General features: G+C 44.0%; 1 protein-coding gene across 1 annotated transcript; it reads right to left on the bottom strand.

The window, feature by feature from the left end:
* Window positions 1-478: 478 nt before the first annotated feature.
* Pdia3 (protein disulfide isomerase family A member 3) lies at window positions 479-23,090 on the bottom strand. Its single transcript, XM_036186082.1, has 13 exons — window positions 22,720-23,090; window positions 16,198-16,276; window positions 14,122-14,239; window positions 11,507-11,614; window positions 8,970-9,099; window positions 7,646-7,762; window positions 7,435-7,560; window positions 6,144-6,326; window positions 5,715-5,823; window positions 4,718-4,846; window positions 1,887-1,966; window positions 1,470-1,527; window positions 479-876 (listed from the first exon to the last, which is right to left on the bottom strand). The coding sequence occupies exons 1-13, from the start codon at window positions 22,884-22,886 to the stop codon at window positions 763-765; spliced, it is 1,518 nt and encodes a 505-aa protein (XP_036041975.1). The 5' UTR covers window positions 22,887-23,090; the 3' UTR covers window positions 479-762.
* Window positions 23,091-23,630: the final 540 nt, after the last annotated feature.

Here is a 23,630-nt window from a genome sequence, read left to right as displayed (position 1 = left end):
GACCAGCGTATAGAGTACTTAAAATTATTCTCATGGCCAGGCAGTAGTAGTGCACGCCTTTAATCCCAGCACTCGGGAGGCAGAGCCAGGCGGATCTCTGCGAGTTCGAGGCCAGCCTGGGGTACCAAGTGAGTTCCAGGAAAGGCACAAAGCTAAACAGAAAATCCCTGTCTTGAAAAACAAAACAAAACAACAACAAAAAAACAAAACAACAACAAAAAAAAATTGAGATCTCATATAGCTCAAGATGCTAGCCTCAAACTTGCTACAAAGCCAAGGATGACCTTGAACTTTAGTTCTCTTGCCTCTACCTCCCAAATGTTGGGGTTACCGGTGTGTCAATATGCCTGTCTTAGCTACAAGTATTGAACAGCATGGATCAACAGATCAAACATTTCTATCACCAAAGAAAGTTCTATAGTAACAGTTCAGAGACCCCGATTCTCTATCCCATGAGGGGAAAAAAAACCGACAAGTATAAAGGGGGCACATTTATTGTCACTGTTCCAAATGTACAAAAAAAATTAGAAAATAACCCCCAACTCAATTCCCCCCACCCCCATAACATTCTTCCCAACACAAATAATTTTCTCCCCAAACCACAAACATAAACTGGTCCTGGTGTTTTCATCAACAGTGCAGCTAAGAAACAGTTTAGAGAAAGCTGAACAGGATTCAGAGGATGTCCACTCTGTCCTCTCTGATGGCTTTGCCATCTCTGGTATAAGAGTCCTTTTACAAAGTGGTGCATTTGGCTGTTGCTTAGAGGTCCTCTTGTGCCTTCTTCTTCTTCTTGGGTTTTTCTTCTTGAATTATAGGGGGGTTTGTAGCTTCTCGTTGTAGATAGCTAATAAAATCATTTAGTTCACGGCCACCCTGAAAAAAGGAAGGTGATTTTAACTTTTTAAAGAACTCTAGTTAAAGGCCAGACAGATAGCCTATTGGGAATCTGACCCCCAGATCCCAAGTGGTAAGAGTCCTCTAACAGTCCCCAAAACAGTCCTCTAACTTTCATATACATATCTACCACCACAAATAAAATGTAAATAAATAGGCCAATAAAAGAACTAGGTATCGCCGGGCGGTGGTGGTGCACACCTTTAATCTCAGCACTTGGGAGGGAGAGCCAGGCAGATTTCTGTGAATCTGAGGTCATTCTAGTCTACTGAACGAGCTCCAGGACAGGCACCAAGAACTACACAGAAAAAAACCGTGTCTATCTAAAAAAAAAAAAAAAAACAAACAAAAATGGCTGGAGAGATGGTTTAATGATTAAGAGCACTAGTTGCTCTTCCAGAGAATGCAGATTCAATCCCCACCACCTACATGGCAGCTCACAACTGTCTATAACTCCAGCTCCGATATCAGACACCCACAGGGGTAAAACACCAATACACATAAAAAGAAAAATTGTTTTTGTTTTTTTTTTAAAAAGTATGTGTTTGGGGGAAATGGGATAATGCACTTACTTCATACTTCTTTGGATTTAGCTTCTTGTTGGCTGGTGAGAAGTAGATGGTAGGAAAACTAGGAAAAAAAAAAAAGTCACCAATTTCAGGTCTCAGAGCAATCCTAACATATACTTGCCGAGTAGTGTTCTGAAAATCCCCTTTCTTGAGGTTTCTAATCTGGTCAGATGTTACTCTCTTGAGTTCCCAAATTATACTTTATCTCTCTAAATTAAATTAGGAGAGATCACAGGGTTTCTGGGAATCTTTTGGAGTTTTCAGAGATCCATCTTCCCCCAACTACAGTCAGCATGGAAATAGTTATGCTAACTACTCAGGTGGCTAAGGCTAGGTTATCCTGAATTCAGGAGTTTGAGGCTAGCCTAGGCAACAAAGTAAATTCCATCTCTAAACGAAAACACCTTTTCATCAACTTACCCTTTGACTTCATATGGAGAAGGCACATCGTTGGCTGTGGCATCCATCTTGGCTATAACAATATTTGGGTCTTTGCTGAGCTGTTAATAAAAAGGTTACACAATAATAAAAAAGTCAGCAATGAAGACCTTGATTTGTAATCCCAATTCTGAAGAAGCTGAGTCAGTAGTGCCGCAACCTCCAGGCTGGCCTAAGCTCAAGTGTGAAACCTCAAACACAAATGCACATTCCTACACACTCTCTCCTGTCTACACTTGGAGACAGAAATAGGACCGTGAGCCCAAGTTACACGGTCAGAATACTCGCTACCAGCCCAGGCCTAGTGGTCATGCCTTTAATCCTAGCACTTGGAGGCAAAAGCAGACAGATCATTGCTGAGTTTGAAGCAAGCCTGGTAGAGCTTTCAGGAACAGGTGCATACGTACTGGTTTATGATTTGGTATGACAATGGTAACCTTTTACCTTTATAAGTTTTATTTAAAGATTTTGCTTTCATCGAGAAGAACACAGACTTAGCTCCTAATCTCCCGTTTCTCTTTTCTGAATTGGTTCTTATAGGAGACTATATATAAGACTAGGCCTAGTCCTTCCATGTGCGAGGCTGAGCACATGCTCAGGCTGCTCTTGGACTATACAAGACACCGTCTCAAATCAAAACACTAAGACTACCTTTAAATTTACCTGGCTTGGATTACATTACAAGGATTACATTACATGTTTTTTTACATCCTGATTTTTAAAATGAAGGACTGCTGCAAGCCTCAGGGAAATGGAATGGAATCAGCTACTGTCACAAAAGCTACTACTTGGAAAAGTCAAGGACTTCTCCAAAGGTCAAGCCATGGTATAAGAAGTCTTGGTGGTTGCCGGCTTTTGGTGGCATACACCTTTAATCCCAGCACTCAGGAGGCAGGCAGATCTTTGTGAGTTCGAGAGCAGCCTGGTCTCCAAAGCGAGCTCCAAAGAGTTTTGGTAATATTTTAGTTTATATATATATATATTAGCTAGTTCTTTTTGTTTTGTTTTTCGAGACAGGGTTTCTCTGTAGCTTTGGAGGCTGTCCTGGAACTCGCTTTGTAGACCAGGCTGGCCTCAAACTCACAGAAATCTGCCTGGCTCTGCCTCATGAGTGCTGGGATTACAGGCGTGCACCACCACTGCCCGGCCATTAGCTAGTTCTTAAAATGATTTTCTTGTGTGCTTCCAAGAACTCCTAACAGTACATTTATCTAAAATACCTATCAAGCATCCAAGGCCAAATGAAACAACACCCGTCCCCTAGGTCAAGCGGATAAGCTTTATTTCTTGTGCAATTTCGGGTGAGACCCTCCTTCTAATAGACTCCTAATTTCTTACCTAGCCACTTCTAGGAATGTAGACTGAGCACATAAATTCCCTTCTTGATATACTAACCAATCATTCGCTCTCTATTGACCTCCTCCTTTACCAGCCTCCTCTTGGGTTGTAAAAGAAAGTCTGGTGGTCACTGCCTGAGGAAAACTCTTACCAGCGTTTATGACACCCTAAGAATTCAAGCTTGGTGACCTTGCTCTTTGAGAGGATTGCTATTGCTTGGGTTTATAACTGGATTCCTGAGAGACTTAGAGAGGACTGAGAGAATAAGGAGACAGAGAGGAGGAGAGAGAGGAAAAGAGAATGGAAGAACTAGATGGGTAAGAACTGGAGAGGAACAAACTGAGATGGGGAAGAACTAGATTGAAGGGCTAGAAGAGAGTACTAAAGGAACAAGATGGAAGATGAAGAAGAGCCAGATGGGGAAGAACAAGATGAGGAAGAGCCAGAGGAGAGAGGAGCTAAGATAGGAAGGAACTGGGTGGATGAGAACCTAGATGGGGCAGAACTAAGATGAGAGAATTAAGACAGAACTTAGAGGGGACAGCAGGTAAATGTAGAAAGGAATCAGGCAAGAAAGGAGCTAGGTATGGTGATATTTTATTTGTACTGAAATGTCGTTTTATTTGTATGCTAATAAATAAAGTTGCCTGGGGGTCAGAGCTAATAGCAAGCCACAGCAGAAGCCGGGCAGTGGTGGCCCACACCTTTAATCCCAATCATGATCACATTACAGACAGATCTTTGTGTTCAAGGACACAGCCAGCATGGAGACACATGCCTTTAATCTCAATACCATCCATAGAAGACCTGGAGGTCTGTACAGACAGGCAGTGACGAGGTCATGTGGTTGGGTTTACAACCAATGAGAAGGCAGAACAGAAAGTCAATAAAAAGACAGGACACAGGAAGTAAGTAGCTTTCTGAGATGAAGGACAGCAGCGGCAGGAAGGGTAAGAAAGCAGTTTTAAGTCTCAGCTCTCAGCTACTGCTCTGACCTCTTGGGCTTTTAACTCTGCATTTGGCTCTGTGTTTCTTATTTAATAAGACTGTTTAGGTATAAGAGCAGAATAGAAGCTGTGTAGAGCAAGAACTGACTCCGAAGAATAAAGTGTATGGACTAAGGAATTTCATGTACATAGATTCATTTCATATCAAAGATTAATTATCAGCTGGTTGTAGATTCTTCCTGGACCCTGGGAGGGGACTATCAAGGGGCCCAACCCCCCCCCAGCCCCCAATAAAGGACTACACGAATTCAGAAGTCATCACCAAAACTCAGATGACCCCAGACATTTGTAACCATGATGTAGAATGAGCCTGATTTGTGTTAAGTTGGCTATCTGTAAAATTCCCTAGAGGCTGGGGGGCAGTCAAGAGCGAAGTGTAAATAATAATTGGGAAAAAAAAAATACCAGTATTTAGGAACTAATTAAGTCTATGCTTAAAACATATATTCATAGAGGGTTCAGACTTACTTTCTCTCCCAGTTCTTTGTATTTGGGTTCCAGATTCTTACAGTGACCACACCAAGGGGCATAAAATTCAATCAGCACATCCTTATCTTCATTATTCACTATGTCATCAAAATTTTCTGCTACCACAACCTAGAAAACAGAAGATTCTCTAGTCATAAGAAAGCTAAAAAATAAAGCCTCAAGCTAACTTACCTCAACTTGTATCACACCATTTACACACTCATAATCATGTTGTTATTCTCCATTAGCCAGCTTTTCCTCACATCTATCCCTGTCAAATTATGTTTAGGAAGTCACAGGAAATAAAAACAAACAAACAAAAACCCCACCAAATGATACCTAGTGGTTTTCTTTCTTTTAAAAAACTTGCCAGGCAGTGGAGGAGCATGCCTTTAATCCCAGCACTCAGGAGGCAGAGTCAGGTGGATCTCAGTGAGTTCCAAGGCCAGCCTGTTCTACAGAGCGAGATCCAGGGCAGGCACCAAAACTACACAGAGAAACCTTGTCTTGAAAAAAACAAATATACATGGGGCTGGAGAGATGGCTCAGTGGTTGAGAGCATTGTCTGCTCTTCCAAAGGACCCGGGTTCAATTCCCAGCACTGACTTGGCAGCTCACAACTGTCTGTAACTCCAGTTCCAGGGAATCAGACACCCTTTACAGACAGATAAACCTTTACTCATTGTGTGTATATATATGCATAATTATGGACTTTATAGAGTTTATTCTCTTCTCTCCTTCCACTGTTATGTAGGAACAAGTCTTCAGGCTTTTGATGCAAAGTACTTTCCCCATGGAGCCAACTCTTGGACTCATAATGGTTTTCTTAGCTGGGGATGTAGTTCAGTGGTAGAATACTTGTTTAATACGGGTTTGGACCCCAGCATTAAAAGCAAACAAAGACATGTCAATAAGGTATTTGTCCAGGTCTATCAACGTTAAGATTTAGGAAGAGACCCCTGCAGATAGGTAGGTGGTGAGACCTCAAGCAACACACCTTGACAGGCCCATCGTTGGTCTCTGGGATAGGTTCAGACTTCAGGTATCTCTTCAGGTTGCCATCAAAGTAATCCTGCAGGAACCGCTCAAGAGCCTTGCCATCCCGCCTGCAAAAGCAAAGACAGACTCTCACTGGAACTCATGATCTTTCTCTCCTGCTTCCATCTCCCAAATGCATGCTGGAATTCAAGAGCACACCACCATGCCCAGCTCCACCCACTGCTTCTAATGAAGTGGAACGTATGTAAGAATTCCAAGCTGATACTCTTTTGTTAGTCCACAGAAATCAGGCTTGCAAGTACCTAAGCTGAGAAAAATGATAATCACAGGCCTTGCCTGGAGCCTTTTCTCTACCTCAATGGCACTCTTTCTAAATCCTCAGTTTAATTATTCTCTGAGTCAAATCCAATGCCAAGTAATAACTTACGAGAACTCCTCTTGCATGACAAACTTCTCTCCTTTAGCAGTTCTGATGGCCACAACAGGAACCTCTCCAGTAGTGCTTTCCAAGCCAAAATCAGACAGTTCGTGGCTAAATGTTTTACGGCTAGCTACAGCAAAGTTGAGTTTGTGTCCAGCATCAAGGAATTTCTTGGCCACCATCATCACCCTGTGAGGAATATATAAGAGAAATATTTGTACCATGACCATAACAGTGTGATGAAGCATTTTTTTTTGTTAAGTTCAGAGACAGGGTCTCTCTATGTAGTACTGGCTGTCCTAGAGCATGTAGAGCAGGCTAGACTCAGACTCACACAGTGCCAGGATTAAAGGCATACATCACCATGCCAGGCTGTCTTCAAAACTAAGAAGCAGGAAGCTAAAATACAAAGAGTTCTATGATCCATTCAGCCTTCTGGAATTAGCCTGAGTCTGTAACATCAGGCACTGATTATGTTACAATTTTGTGGCTTAGTGATCACTCTTTAAGTAGTCGTGGTACCTAACCCATCTGATAGGAATTTTCTTATGTATTAGATGTAAAATCTATTGCATGCATAAAAACTGACTTGAAAAGAATATTTATAAAGTTAATTGCACCCAGAAAATTCATAAAGAAGTGGGCAAAATGTTTTAAGTGTACTGTACATCAGGCTTACACCTTTCACTACATAGCCTGAAGCCAATGTAGTACGGCCAAGAACACAGACTTCATGTCCAAAAGATTCTGTAAATAGTGTATGTTTATTGTCCTTATGGCGTTAAATACAGTGTTTGGAACTGTGTGTTCCTTTTCACTTTCCCCCTTTTTCTTTTAAAGATAGGAAGGAGTGTAGCTTGTCCAGACTAGCCACAAATTCAGTATGCAACATGGCTGACTTTAAACTTCTGACTGCCCTGTCTCTACCTCCCAGATGCTTGGTCATCATGACCTTGACATCATGCCCAGTCCTTTGCTGTTGTCTTCTTTGTGAAATGTGGTGCCAGGCTGGTGAGATAGCTCAGCCTGATACCTGAGTCTGACTCCCAGGACTCACATGGTAGGAGAACTTACCAGTAGGCAAGCTGTCTTTTGGTCCACACACATGTAAGTGGGCACACGCACACATTCATACACACGATGCTGAGAACCAAACCTAGGACAACCACTGTGCCAACTAAGCCACATCACCTTTCCATTCTCATCTGATCTTACATCCCAGAGTAACAAGATAATCAGAACTGTTCAAACAACAGGCGAACATGTCTCCACAAAGGAAAACCATGGTTTTTATTACCTGTTTCTCCAATAGTTGGACCCTTTCGCGTTCTTTTCATAGTCCACATCATAGTAGGCTGTAAGTAAGTCCTTGCCCTGTATCAAATCTTTATTGTCTTCTGTCATATGAGGACAGATGCCGAAACTGAAATCAAACAATCCATTAGCTCTGCCATTTTCTAGCCATAATATGGAATGATCAAAGCGCTAGCAAGGAAAGAGGCACTCACATGCTTTCCTGGATGAACTTTTTAATCTTGCCACTGGTCATTTTTTGTTCAGCATACGCAACAGTTTTGTCTTCAAACTTGTTAGCAAGATGTAAAGGACGAAATAAAGTGATCCCCCTTTTAAAAAAAAAAAAGTGTCTTAGCATCAGATAGCAGAATTGTCGCTCATATTTCCTTTAAAGCTCGGATACCCTTGATCCCAGCAATCAGAAAACAGAGACCGGTGTATCTCCATGAGCTCTCCAGGCTCCATGCATGGCCAGCCTGGTCTACAGAGAGAACTCCAAGACAGTTAGGACTACATAGAGAAACCCTGTCTCAAAAAGACAAATTAAAAACAAAACAGGTGTACACCAACATGCTCAGGCTTTTATGTGGGTGCATGGCAAGCATTGTACTCTCTCCTGGGCTCTTTTCTAGAATAATTCTCAACCCAATTGTCATACTCTACCAGGGAAATCTCATCTACTAAGAATCACCTCCTCACTGGGAACAGTCCAGAGACAAGACCGCTGCAAGTTCAAATCCAGCTTCATCTACACAGCAAGACTCTCAAGAAAAGGTGAGCGGGCAGTAGTGGTGCACACCTGTAATCCCAGCACTTGGGGGGCAGAGGCAGGAGGATCTCTGTGAGTTCGAGGCCAGCCCAGTCTACAGAGAAACCCTACTGGGAGGGTCGGGGTGGGAGAAGGTGAACCACCTCCTCCTATGAAGCCCTTTCTTGTGACATGTCCGTGTGGGTTCCCACAGAAGCCAGAACAACATCTGTCAGAACCCTGAAATAGTTACAGGTAGTTGTAAACTGCCTGTGCTTAGAACTAAACTCTGGTCCTCTGCAAGAAGAGTACTGGCTTTTAACCATGAACCATCTCTCAAACCTATACAGCCTTTTATTTTTAAAAATAAAAGCTTTTCAAAACAGGGTTTCTCTGTGTAGCTCTGGCTGTCCTGGAACTCACTCTGTAGACCAGGCTGGCCTGGAACTCAGATCTGCCCACCTCTGCCTCCTGAGTGCTGGGATTAAAGGCATGTCCACCACAGCCTGGCCCTATAGATTTTTCTAATATTCCCCAGCCCACAATAAGGGGGGGAAATTCCCCCCTTTTATATTTCTACAGCAAATGTGCAATACAGCACTTACATTTCTATACGTATTTGCTTATATACTGTCTCTTTCTGTAGATGCCCTTCACAGGCAACAGTCTTCTAGACTGAGCTTACTTAATGCCTAGAAGGGCTCATTAACATTTTTGGAAACAAAACACAAACTAAGCAATAACAAAGCTCACAGTAAGAGATAAGGGAATGCAATTCAGTCACTTACTCTCCATTATCATCGTACTCCTTCACCAGAGACTCGATGTTGGTGTGTGCAAATCGGTAGTTATCTCTCAAGTTACTGGCTGCTTTTAGGAACTCTGAGTGCCCATCACTGAATAAATCCCTGAAAAAACCTGCACAGGAAATGTCAAACACAAGAAATTATGTTATTCCTCTAGTTTTTGAAGCCTTCAGTCTATTATGGATAAACAAAGCTACTTCAGGTTAAGACCAGGCTGCTTTGGACATCTGACACAACATTACATTAAGACTTCTTCCTCCACCTTCTAGAAAAAGAAAGGGAGCCGGGTGGTGGTGGCGGCGGCGCACGCATGTAATCCCAGCACTCGGGAGGCAGAGGCAGGCGGATGTCTGTGAGTTCGAGGCCAGCCTGGGCTACCAAGTGAGTTCCAGGACAGCCTCCAAAGCTACAGAAAAACCCTGTCTCGAAAAACCAAAAAAAAAAAAAAAGAAAAAGAAAGGGAGAGGATTTGGTAGAACTGAGGTCTTCCTTCAATTTCTCCATAATAGATCTGGGCAAACTTCCTCACTTCTTAGAGTTTTAAGAACTATTTCAGGTATTAGATTAAAACAATAATAAGGGCCAGAATGTTAGCTCAGTGGTTAAAAGCACCAGCCATTCTTCCAAAGGACCTGGGTTCAGTTCCCAGCACCTAAATGATGGCTCAACAACCACCTGTAACTCTAGTCCAGAGAACGTAATGCCTTCTGTTCTCTTCGGGTTGTAAGCACACATGTAGTGCATGAGCAAACATGGAAGCGAAACACTCAAACACATTAAAGACATCAGTAAAAAGGCTCCTTGTGGATGGGTGGTGGTGGCGCACACCTTTAATCCCAGCACTCGGGAGGCAGAGGCAGGCGGATCTCTGCGAAGTTTGAGGCCAGCCTGGTCTACAGATCAAGATCCAGGGCAGGCACAAAAAACTACACAGAGAAACCCTGTCTCGAAAAACAAAACAAAAAACCAAACAAACAAAAAGGCTCCTTGTGGGGTTGGGGATTTAGCTCAGTGGTAGAGCGTTTGCCTAGCAATGGCAAGGCCCTGGGTTCGGTCCTCAGCTCAGGCTTTTAAAAAAAAAAAAGAAAAGGCTCCTTGTGGTTAATGATTGAGGAAAAAGGAAAAGTGATTTTTATTTGTGTGAGTGAATGACCGGTCTGGTGCAGATACTCCAGGAGGCCAGATGGACACCAGTACCCTGAAGCTGGTTACAGGCATCTGTTAGGCACGCAGTGTGTGCTGGGAACAGCAGCACGTCCTCTTAATCACCAAGCCATTTTCTAGCACATATTCTTTGTAACACATAGAATTAACTAAATCTCGGTAAGTCAAATTTAAATGGTAAAATATCTGCTACTACAGAGACTTTTATTTTATTGTTTAGGAGACTAACAAATGTAAACATCAGTTACATTTAAACTTAAGTGGTTGGTGTGTGTGTGTTTGTTTTTTGGGAGCAAGGTCTATTTTCACTGCGTACCCCTGGTTGGCCTAGAACAAGAGATCTGCCTGTCTCCACCTCCTGGAAGCTGGAATTAAAGCCATATGCCACCATACCCCACTAAATTTAGTTTTTAATCAAATGTGTTATCTACCACATCTAAAAATAAAATAAAGAGCTAAAGTGTATAATTCAGTGGTAGAACAATTGCCTAGCACATTTGAGACCCAAAGTTTTTCTCTGTGTAACAGCCCTGGCTGTCCTGGGACTCACCCTGTAGGCCAAGTTGCACTCAAACTTGGAGATTCCTCAGCCTGACTCCTGAGTGCTACCATGTCCGCCTGGGCCCAAAGTTTTAACTTCAGTGTGGTTCACATATACACCATACACACCTACAACATTTCTTTCAATTGGGTATGTTGGTAAGCCCAACACCTCTTTTCTCTCAAACTTCCTGCCCACAGTAAAATCTCTCCTTGCTGCATGTGTTTCTTCCATGACATGCAGCCAAGAAGAAACCTGAACCAGAATTCAAAAATTTTTGTGCCATTGTCTTTTTTGAACATCCTCAACTATAAAACAAATCTCTTTCCTTTGCATGACCCAGCCTCAGGTATTTATAGCATCAGAAACTTGATTAATAATCACAAAGATAGCTATAAAAATTGAAAAGAGAGACGGAAATTGACTATTTACTTGTATCCCCTTGCCTTAAACCTTATTTTCAGTTTACCCTGCTACAGACTTAAGCTCTCAAGAAGGGACAGAGCTAGGATATACCGCTCACGGCAGAGCATTTGCTAGGCAGGGGTGAGGAGGCCAGTTAACTTTCCAGCACTGTGGGGTGGGGTGGGAGGTAAGCCAGCCACACTCCTATTCTGGTCTCCTAACTGAATTTAAACCAAACCCACACAGGACCCCGTTGTTCTCCTTCCCTGTTATAGCTTCTGACTCAGCTTTGTCAGGTATCTTAACTGCTTCAAGCTCGCCCTAAGCTGCTTTAACTGTTGTTTTCCCAAACATGGAGCTTTTTAAAAATCCAATCAGTTTTGTAGCATAACCAAAACCTGCTACTTACCCACCACCGAAGCATCTTTATCACTAATGAACTTCTTAAATTCTTCCTCAGACCTGAGAGGAACGGAAGCTGGTCCTGCTTGCTTCTTCAAGTGGCTGACAATTCCATCTTACAAGACAATAATTACATTGACACAATTTTTGAGAAGGATTACAATGATGCAAAATTCAAAACAATGTATGTTTTCAATGAAGTTTGCTTCCTACTCCCGTCTCTAAACCAAAATTTCTTTTCCATATACCAAAGTTCAGCTTCAGTTTGTGTATCCTTCTACTTGATTTTAGCCAAAAAGGCCAAGAAGCAATTGGTATATCCCTCTAAAACACCAACACAGAGGAAATTACATTCTTTCATCTCCAAAATGGCAATATATTGTTTTGTCTTTCTTGGGGGGCAGAGTGGGGTGGGGATGTAGTCTGCCTGCCTTCCTCTCTGATAAGCCACGCCCAGCCCTTTGCTTTTTGGACAGGCCCTCAGCCTAGGCTGTGGAGAGGCCGCTTTGCCCTCCTGCCTCGCCCCCCCCCCCAATCCTTCAAGTGCTAGGATTACAAGGATGTATCACTATGCCAGGCTCAAGTAGTTCTGGTTAGTTAACACAGCATACAGAAATAATTCATGCCGAACTCAAAATGAGCTGTGCTACCTCTACCATCCCTTTAAAAAAAGGAATCTTTATATTTATTGTGCATGAGATACAATGGCACTTGTGTAATGTCAGAGGGAGACTTGTAGAACCTGGTTCTTTCCTTCCACCATGCGGGTTCTGGGGATTGTTATGGGTAGGTGCACCCTGAGCCTTCCCGACAGCCCTTCAATTGTCTGCTAAAGCTGCAGAGTATTTTTTAAATTTACATACTGTGATTTATTTAACCTATGACAACTGACATACATTTCTAATCTTTTGCTTTCTCAAAAGATTCCATGATGAACAACCTTATCTGTAGGTGAATTTGCACAATATCTCTGTAGGGTAAATTTCTAGAACTCCTGTCAAAGAATATAGGAATTTGTACTTGTTAAGAGATTTACCATTTTTCTTTCTTCTCCCCCCCCTTTTTTTTGGGGGGGGAGAGAAAGTGTTTCAAGACAGGGTTTCTCTGTGTACCCCTGGCTGTCCTGGAACTTCTTCTGTAGATCAGGCTGGCCTTGAACTCCCAGAGATCCACCTGCTTCTGCCTCCCAAGTCCTGAGATTAAAGGTGTGAGCCACCACCGCCTGGCTTATCTATTGTTTTTTTTTTTTAAGCCTCTTTCTTGACTACCAATAAAACTCCAAATAGACAGGGAATTTATAATGCTATCTCATAAAAAGTTCAGGAACATCTATTCTGTAAATAAATGAATTTCCCATTCATACAGTGGCTCACTGGTACAGTTCTTTTGAGGCCCTAAACAAAATCACCCTTGCCCATATGCAGACTTTTAATTTTTAAAACCACCCTTGCCCATATGCAGACTTTAATTTGTAAGTTGTATGGTTACTAGCAGGTTTTTTTTTTGAGACGGGGTCCTATGCAACTAAGGTTGACCTTGTATTATCACTATACTCAGTGGTAAGCTCTGCTTTGAATTTCAGGAGGAATCATCACATCATCTTCCACAGTAGCTCTATTACTTTTCATTCCCATCAACGTCTCTAAATCCTTGTCAATATATGTATGTATGCTGCTGATCCAACCCAAGGCTATCTCAATCATGATAACCAAGTGATTCTCCACTGAGCTACCTTCCCCAGCTGCCCCCACTTTTTTACAACAGTAGTAGCCATTGTAATTAATGAGCACAAGATAGTTTTCTTTGCTATGCTGGGGACTGAACCTAACACCTAGCACACTATTAGTCAAATACTCTACCACTATCTATAGCCCATATGAATGTGATGACTGCCTTTCACTTTCCATTAACACAAACATCAGAAAAGGACCAGTGTTTTGTGTATGAAGACTAACATCTACTATATCTCAAGAATCTGACAGATAAAATTGACAGCAATTATTAAATGAAAAGCTTAGTTGAGCTTATATTTGAAGTTCAAGTATTTCTTATATTTATCTTCATAATCAAGTCATTTAGACAGAGAAGCTTTCCATTACCTAACAAAAATTGCTCTAAAAAGAGCAATCTTTATGACTGGTAAGTATGCTGATATCTTTTTCCTTTTTTTCTTTTTCTTTTCTTTTGGTTTTTTGAAGACAGGGGTTCTCTGTGTAGCTTTGGAGCCTGTCCTGGATCTCACTTTGTATTCACCCGCCTCTGCCTCCCGAGTGCTGGGATTAAAGGTGTGTGTCACCATCGCCTGACAACTCAATGAAATCTTAACAAAACATTAATTCAACATCCAGAATATAATCCAAGGCAGGAAGATGGCACATGCCCATAATACCATTACTTGTAGGCATGAGGATTAGAAATTTAAACTTAAGCCATATGAAAGTGGTACACAACTTTAATCCTAGCACTTAGGAGGCAGAGACAGGCTGATCTCTGCAAATTCAAGGCTATTCTGGTTTACACAGTGAATTCCAGGACAGCCAGAACTATAAAGTGAAACCCTGTCTTGAAGATACAAAAAGGACATTTAAGCCTCGCCTGGCTTCCGTGCACTTTGATCCTTACCGGCAGTCCTAGGTCCATCATAAGCCCCTGCTTCTTCCCCATCTCTAAATATTTTAAGGGTTGGGTAGCCGCTGACTCCGTACTTATTACAGGTGTTTGTGTTGGCAGTGCAATCCACCTATGAGTAGACAGAACAAAAGTCATTTTGTTATCTTCATATCTGCTGCAAGATCTTATTCCCAAAACATTACGACTAGCTATACCCATAGAGGAGCAACACTTCTTGGCATACTTAGCACAGGTTGTTAGACCTTAAAGGTATATTAGTGCTATCTAACTGGATCAGAACTGCCTAAGAGATGCTTCAGAATTTAGATTCCTTGGCCTCACATAAAAATTCTAAAATTAACATTCATTTAAATTATTTCAATAATGCTCCCCTTCCTTTTCACAAAGATCAAACTACTGAGCTACATACATTCTCAGTCCCAACAGTGATTTACTTTGGTAACAATCATTACTGAAGGCATGTGCTTAGTAATGCCCACCTTTAGCTGGGATAGGGTGTAATTTCTTTCCCCCAAGACAGGGTTTCTGTGTAGCTTTAGCGCCTTTCCTGGAACTCACTCTGTAGCAGAGATCTGCTCACCTCTACCTCCCAAGTGCAAATAATTAGTTTATTGGTAAATGCATCAATACTTGTTACATTTAAAAAAAGAAAAAAAAAAAAAAGTTTGAAAACAGATTAACCTTTACAAGATTCTGAGGTTTGATCCTTATGTCCTAAGATGGGTAAAATGAGGTTCAGAAAATTAATATACAACTTTATAGCTTTCTAAGTAGCTTTGTGCCCTGTCACAAGAAATAAAAATTACATGGCATTTTTGCTATGGCAAGTTGCTTAACATCAGGATTCAATGTAGTTTTAAAAACTTCTAATACATAGCCAGGTGGTGGCGGTGCACGCCTTTAATCTTAGGAGGCAGAGGCAGAAGGATCTCTGTGAGTTCCAGGCCAACTTGGTCTACAGGACAGCCAGGGCAACATCGAGAAATACAATCTCAAAAAACAAAAAGTAAAACAAACCTTCCAATCTGGTTAGTAGAGACATGACCTTTAAATTGGAACACAGTGAGCTTATTCCTTCAGAATACTACAGAATGGCCAAACTTATTAATCATTACTACTTTTGCCTGTTTGTTGGAGACAAGGTCTCAGGTAGCTTAGGCTAGTCTTGAACATTTTTTTTTTTAAAGATTTATTTATTTATTATGTACACAGTATTCTGCTTGCACATATGCCTGCAGGCTAGAAGAGGGCACCAGATCTCATTACAGATGGTTGTGAGCCACCATGTGGTTGCTGGGAATTGAACCCAGGTACCTCTGAAGAGCAGCCAGTGCTCTAACCTCTGAGCCATCTCTCCAGCTCTAGTCTTAAACTTCTAATCCTGTCTCTACCTCCCAAAAGCTGACATTCACAGGTCACCACTACAGCTAGCTCTTAAAACTATGAAAACAAATACCAACCTTAAATTTACTTCTTGGCTACATACATACATCCCATGTCATGTCTTTTTTTCTGATCCTATTACTGACTATCATCAGGGTAAATTAGAGAATTGACTATTCCTTCTCATGCTTACAGCTATAACTTTATTGTCTTTCGTCTGCCCTTAGTTCTTATTTACCATGTTCTTATTTTATTGATTCTTTGTGGATTTCGCACATGTATTCTGACCCCACTCATCTTCCTGTCCCCTGGTATTCGCCCTCTGCCCTGCAACCTCCCCCCAAAACAAAACCAAATTTAAAAGAAAAACCAAAACCAAAACGAAACAAACCAACAAAAAAAGATTCTGTGGTGTGAATGTGGGTAAGCTGGATCTGAGGACTGAGAACAGGAGAACTGGCCCAGCTCCTTGCTGGAGAGCTTGCCCAGTCTATCTACCACCCAGGCCCAGAACCAGGGCTAGAGCTTGCCCACCCCAACAGCCACCCAAAATACACCTGGGCCAGTGAAAAGGCTCAGCATGTAAAGGGGTTTGCTGCCAAGCCCAAAGACGCATACATGCCCACATATACATGCACTTAAAGGTATTTCACATTCCTTTCTGGTGACTCCACTGATGCTCACCTTTGCTAATGGGACTATTCCTTTTAATCTAGTTGCTGCAGCTTCGTACTCAGGGGCAAGCCTCTTGCAATGGCCACACCTATTAAAAAAGAGTCAGATTCTTAGTTTAACAAAAACTTACTGATGTTTCTATCTAGGAGGAATCTCAAATCATACTACTATAATATTGTTTGGGGATTTTTTTGAAGACAGGGTAGTTATACAATCCCTAGGCTGTGACCTTCCTTATGCCGACTGTAGGCATGCTATACCAATTATTCAACATCAAGCTGAAACCCAGACCTCTGATTTTTTTGTTTTCTTTTTTTTGAGACAGGGTTTCTCTGTGTAGTTTTGGTGCCTGTCCTGGATCTCGCTCTGTAGACCAGGCTGGCCTCGAACTCAGAAGAGCCGTCTGGCTCTCGAGTACTGGGATTAAAGGCATGTGCCACCAATGCCTAGCAACCTCTCATATTTTGAATAATGACTATAATATTTTATAGCTCTTATACTTCTTTTTAACTATAAACCCATGGATTAATTTATAGGGAACAGACTCCCAAAGCTCAGGCTCCTTCCCCTTAGTTTTCACAAGTATGCTCCCTAGATGGAGTGGGGTGGTGCTTCAGGTGAACCAAAGTACCTTTCTCTTTGGCTCTTAGGAGTGCTTAATATGCTCAACCCATACGTTAATTCTCTTTACAAGAACTGCTCTTGTTTGTTTACAGCAATGCCAGCAGCAAGCTGGGTGACACTGTAGCCCTTCCCAGTTCTGCCAAGATGACGTATACAAGGCATTCCTTTGTGAATAGCACCCTTCTTTTAGACTGGCATCTATGTGGCCAAAGAACAGCTCCAGGTTTCTTCTTCTTTGAGACAGGGTTTTCTCTGTGTAGACCAGGCTGGTCTCAGACTCAGAGATCTGTCTGCCTCTGACTCCCAAGTGCTGAGATATTAAAAAAGAAAAAGAAAAGTATATGCATGGCAATTTATTATATTAAAATAATCGGAACCTGTGTTTTGCTAACAACTCAGATATATTCATTTATTATGTAACATTTACAGAAAGGGACTAGTAAGTTGAGTAGCAGTTAAAGGTACTGACCACTGACCCTGCTGGGCTGAGTACATCTCTAGGACTTAAATGGCAGAGGAAAGACTGACTACTAAAGTGTCCTCTGACCTCAACTTGTGTACTGTGGCATGTATAAACCTACACCTGTCATGCACACAAGATAATCTCAGCACTTGGGGGGCAGAGGCAGGCAGATCTCTGTGAATTCGAGGCCAGCCTGGTCTCCAGGACAGCCAGGACTGTCACACAAAAAAACCCTGCCTTGAAAAACAAAACAAAACAAAACAAAACAACAACAACAACAAAGACCTGGGGACAAGGAAGGAGCTCCAAGTTATAGAACAGGTAAGGTAAAAATACACATAAAACAAAACCAACCAAAATCAAACATTAGGCTGGGTGTGATGGGGAACACCTTTAATCCCAGCACCCAAGAAGTAGATGGGCCCGGGCGGTGGTGGCACACGCCTTTAATCCCAGCACTTGGGAGTTCCAGGACAGCCAGGGCTATACAGATAAACCTGTCCTGAAAAAAGAAAGATATTAGAAAGAAAGAAAGGAAGGAAGGAAGGATGGAGAGAAAAAAAAAAAAAACATGTTACCACTCAGACTATAATTAGAAGACACATCAACTTTAAGAAATAAGTGTGGGTTGGGGATTTAGCTCAGTGGTAGAACGCTTGCCTAGCAATCGCAAAGCCCTGGGTTTGATCCTCAGCTCAAAAAAAAAAAAAAAAAGAAAAGAAAAGAAAAGAAAAAAGTGTTATCTACTGGATAAAGAATTACTATTTTTTCACTGCCTTATTCCCCCAACCAAGCCAACAGTCAGACTGTGGTGGTTTACACCTTTAATCCCAACCAACATTAACTAGGGAGGCAGGGCAAGCAGATAGATCTCAAGTGTGAGACCAGCCTGGTCTACAGAATGAGTTAACTCCAGGATAGCCTGCCTTGGAGAAAGAAAGAAAGAAGCGGGGGAGTACTGGAGTACCCCTTTCTTAACTATGACTCCTCCATCTTGAATTTGGTATTTATCATTTGGTCCTTTTATACTTTCCCCCCTGTAAGACAGGACCTCATTATGTAACTGCATCTGGGCTCTCTGTAGTTCGGGATGGTTTGAGCTACCATACTTGGCATGGTTCTTGTGTATTTTTAATAAATGTGTATATGTGTGCACAAGATAGCTTAGTTAAGTAAGTAAAGGTACTTGCCACTAAGCCTGAGGACCTGAATTGGTTTCAGTACAAAGGGAAGAGTATATTGGCTCTAAAAGGTTGTCCTTTGACCTAACATACACACAGGCACGCAAAATCCAAACAGGATCCTAAAGCATGCTGTTAGTAGTATTTTTCTTTTGTACTACTACTTTTGGATCCTTCATTTAAACTTTGACAATCTCTCTGCCATGTGGGTGCTGGGAATTTAACACAGGTCCTCTGGAAGAGCAGCCAGTGCTCTTAACCACTGAGCCATCTCTCCAGGCCTCAACAAACTTAAAAATATGCACTTTTACAGTTTTTTCTTTTTTTCCCTCTCTCTTTGGTTTTAAGACAATTTCTCTGTGTAGCCTTGGTTGTCCTTGCTCTGTAGACTAGGCTGACCTTGAACTCACAGAGATCTGCCTGCCTCTGCCTTCCAAGTGCTGAGAATAAAGGCCTGTGCCACCACTGCCCAGCCAATTTTTCTTTTGAAAACTTTTGTGAGCCTGGCAGTGGTGGCGTCTTTAATCCCAGCACTCAGAAGGCAGAGGCAGGTGGACCTCTGTGAATTCAAGGCCAGCCTGGGCTACAAGAGTGAGTTCCAGGACAGGCACCAAAGCTACACAGAGAAACCCTGGGGGGGGGGGTGTGTGACACAAAACAAAAAACCACTTTTGTGTGTATGTCACAGGTGTGCAGATACACATGGAAGCCTGAAGAGGGCATCAGATCCTTTGGAACTGAAGTTACAGGCACCTGTAAGGCCCCAGAAACATGCTGGGAATAGAATCTAGGTCCTCTGCAAAAGCAGCACTGAGCCATCTCTCCAGACTGTTTTTGAGACAGTCTCTTCAAGTTCTTTATCTAAACACACTTTTCAGGGGCAAAGTTTCTTGTAGCCAAAGATGATCTTGAACTCCGGATCCACCACCATTTCCCAAATTCTGGGGATAATAGACATGTGCCACTTTGCCTGGCTTCTTTCCTCGTTTTCTATTTTCACTGTCTGTAGGGAGGTTACAGAACTCTTCAACCTTCTCAAAATGATCCCACTGCAACCCATTGGGCTTTTGAAGAGATAATGTACAGCTGGTGCTAGCCGTGACAAGAATGTACCACACACCTAAATGCATGGTAAGCACACCCGTGGGACCGTTAGGACTTCCTGGATAGAAGAGCAGGTGTTTCAGGTAACCCTCTGGGGAAAGTATACCAGCTTATGTTTTTTTCTTTCTTTCCTTTTTTTTTTTTTTGAGCTGAAGATCGAACCCAGGGCCTTACGCTTGCTAGGCAAGCGCTCTACCACTGAGCTAAATCCCCAACCCCAGCTTATGTTTTGATCAGTTTTCACGGTTAAGTGAGAAGTGTAAAGTCAGGCCTGCTACCTCCTTAAAAAGGGCTTTCTAATGTGCCGAAGCTCAGGTGGGGTGTTTGCTATTGTTTTTTAAAGTTTTTCAAGACAAGGCTTCTCCATGTAACCTTGGCTGTCTTAGAAATCGCTCTATAGACCAGGCTGGCATCGAACTCGAGACCCACCTGCCTCTGCTTCCCCAGAGCTGGGATTAAAGGTGTGTGCCACTTCCGCCCGGCTTTAGTAAAATTTTAAGGAACAGAGTTGGAGAGATGGCTCAGCAGTTACGAGCACTTGCTGTTCTTACAGAGGAACTGAGTTCTGTTCCCAGCACTCACAAGGTGACTCACAACCATGTGTAACCCCAGTTCCAGTGTAGCTGATAGCCTCCATTACTACACGTAACAACCCATAGGCAAATACTTGAACTCTTGGTCCCTCTTTGGGAAGGATTGGGAGGTGTGTCACCTGAAGGGGGAGAGGTGTCCAGCTCTAATGTTTCAAAACCCCACACCATTCCCATTTAGCGCTCACCGCCTCAAGGTCTTCTCAGTCTCTGATCAGAGCTCTCAGCTACAGCCCCTGCTAAAGGTCACAGACTCCACTCCTCCACTGCAAACCCCTCCAAATAACAACCTGCCTTGGTCGTGTGCTGTCACAGCAATAGAAAAGACAGGGAACCTGGGAAGAAATCAGTGTGCTACAGGCTGAGACAAGCAACTGCTATGAACAGGAGCACCATCCGCCTGTTAACGAATGTACAAGGTGGGCTCTTATTCGCATGGAAAAGACGGCAACCAAGCAGGACTAGAAATCTGCTGCACTTTAAGGGAAATCAAGGTCTGTCACAGAACCTGCTGACTTTTACCTGCTTCCGCCAATATTCAAACAGAGAATTCACCTACTCTCAGAGATGGTGCTTAGCAGCAGACAACTCCAACACACATTTACTCAGTAATCACTTCATGCTGCATTGTGTCAGGTGCAACTATTTTAGCCTTTGATAAAAAGCTGACAGTTCTTTCCCTATAGGAATCCCAGTCTGGAGAAGGATTAAGAGCTAACTTTTTTGGGGGTAGGGTGGGGGTGGGGGTTAATGAAATCTCAATGTTGAAAAGATGACCCTGCTGACCATGTGGGAGATGACTTTATCTTCTAAGCCTACTGAAAGCAGACACCACAGCAGAAGTCCACCAACTGATGGCTCGTGCATGATGGGATATGTAGTCTTGAGGAAAGCAGGTGCAACACTTTTCAGGAGAAAGGTGGGCCTAAAGCCAGGTGTGGTGGCGTATTCAGGATAGGGGCAAGAGGATCTGAAGCCCAGCTGGGCTACAGGAAACCCTGTCTCAATGAAAAAAAAGGAGGCTAGAGCAAGATCTTGAGTTCGAGGTCAGCCTGGACGATACAAAGGAACTGGTTTAAGAAAAAGAAAAGCACCAGCCTGGGCTACAGAGGGAGAGCCAGAACTACAGAGAGAAACCCTGTCTCGGAAGGGGAGCAAAAGCTTTAACATTAAATATTTATGTAAGTATTTTCCATAATGGCAATTGAACACGGCAAGCACTGAGCCATATCCCAAAGCCTTAACTAAAAACTGCTTTAAAACTCATTGTGTAACAGCCCACTATCCTCCAAATGTATGACCCCTCCAGTCAAAGAAGCTGGACCCAACTGACAGCCCCTCAAAGCTAACAGCATGATTATGTAACTATGAAAAATTGTTTCTAAGAGAGAACATGAATTCTAGGGATGTATAAATGTCATCTATATGTTATCAGTACTGACTGTTAGCCACAGAATGCCCTGAACACAAAATATCCCACGCTGAAATACAATTTGCTTCCTGTCTCTAGTATATCCTGATTCAGGCAGTCTTCATTACAGGACTTCTGAGTGTGACCCATCTAAGTCAGGCAGATAAGCTTAGAATGTAGCGTTCCCACTGGGTCAGAAGCAAAGATAAGTTACAGTGTAACTGTCAACACTGTTTTACTGGTACTTTTGAAAAGTTCTGAATTAAGGGCCATTGTGCCAGAAAGGGGGGAAAAAGCTACACACCTATGGAACTATTTCTGTGGTGTATTAGTTTGCTGTGGTAATAATTTGTAAATTACCCAACCCACCACCCTAAGTGACAAAACCAAAAATGCTATTTGCTCTCCCTTCCCATGCAAGTTCTTATTTGGTGGCACTCACTGTAAAGAATCTACGCTCTTGTTAGGTGAAGCGGCCGCTCAAGTGGTCCACTTCTCCAACAGCGGTGGTTACTTTCTCATCTGAGTCTGATTTTCTGTAATTATCTAAAGCTGACAATTATGACAGATCCTAGTGAAATTATTCTCGCTCATTTTCTCTCTTTCTAATGGAGGCCCCTGCAGCTTCAGGTAAAATAGTGTATGCCATGCCATGGACAAAATAATGGCCTGTCCCAAGTAAGCACTCAGGATCGTTCTGCAGCCACGGAGTGTGACCTTGGTTAGAAACCGATGGTTCTGAGGTGGGGACAGGAAGCAATACCTTGGGATCCAGGACCCGTACTCCGCCTCCTCCCTAAGGCTCTGGGATGCCTGCCTGATCTACAGACGAGGGGACGTCTACACTGACTCACCTAGACACGGAAAGATCCCGATCGGAGGGGGAGGGGATGGATAAGTCCTCCCCCTCGGAAGTGCAGCAAGAACACGGAGGTAAGGACGTGGCCCTAAGCGGGAAGCGAGGCTTTCTCCTTCCCGGATCTGCCCCCGCCCCCACCCCCACCCCGGGCGGAGCGCCTCCGGGCTGCCACCGACTGGCGAGGCGGCAGCCGCAGCCAGGCCCGCCCGGATAGCGGAGGGCGCCCGCGCCGCGTAGGCCCAACCGCCCCCGCGCCCAGCCGGTCCTCCGGCCCTGCTCCCGCGGAAGAGTGGCCTCACCAGGGGGCGAAGAACTCGACTAGCATGAGGCCCGCTGAGCCCGTGTCGGAGACGCGACTCTCGAAGTTTTCGTCCGTGAGTTCCAGCACGTCGGAGGCGGCGGCGAGGCGGGCCGAGGCGAGCAGCAGCGCCACGCCCGGGAGCAGCGTTAGGAGGCTGGAGCGCATGGCGGCGAGACGCGGCGGGGGCGGCCGGAGGGTCGGGACCGGGGGACTGAGACGGGAGAAGCCGCAACCTGCAGCCGCTGCCTGCGCTCGCGCGTCTGGCCCGGGCGGACCTGCTGCCGAGGTCCCAACCCCCTAGGCCGGCTCGGGGCCCGCAGTGTGGCAGCCGCCGATTGGCTGCATCCCCGCTGCGTCGGGCGGGATGAACCAGCTGGTAACTGCCGATTGGCCGGCGCGCGGGGCCGGGCGGAGCGGACGCTGTGGCGGAGGCCGTGGCGGGGGTCGGCGGGAAGTGAGGCTCTCTGCGCTGCCGGAGCGGCCCTGAGCTCGGCCTGCAGAGGGGGAGTGGAGCTCAGGGCGCCGGCGCGGGAGGCGGAGGGGTGAAGTCAGGGCTGAGTGGGCGGAAGTGCGCTGGGGCTGAAGTGAGGCCCGGAAGTGGGCCCGAGGGGAGCTTGAGCTGCCTCCCTCCCTCCCTCCCTCCCTCCCTCCCTCCCTCCCTCCGGGGCGTTGGGGCGCTCGCACACTCGGGCACCGTACGACACGTTTTCCAAATGTCAGGCTGGTGACTTGTCCAATCATAGGGCGTAGTAACCCTACATCCTGCCGCTGCCCTACCTCGTATCCTGCTTGGTCAGGTTCACGTGAGGTCTGTATTCTTTGTCCAGACTTAGGCCTTCTGCCCCCTTGCCTGCGGCATTTTCACTGATTGCTGTGTTTTGTTCCTTTGGAGAGGGTGGGTAATTGAGG

The sequence above is a fragment of the Onychomys torridus genome, chromosome 4, assembly GCF_903995425.1.
Source record: "Onychomys torridus chromosome 4, mOncTor1.1, whole genome shotgun sequence".
NCBI classification, from domain to species: domain Eukaryota; kingdom Metazoa; phylum Chordata; class Mammalia; order Rodentia; family Cricetidae; genus Onychomys; species Onychomys torridus.
This window is presented reverse-complemented; position numbering and strand designations above follow the sequence as displayed.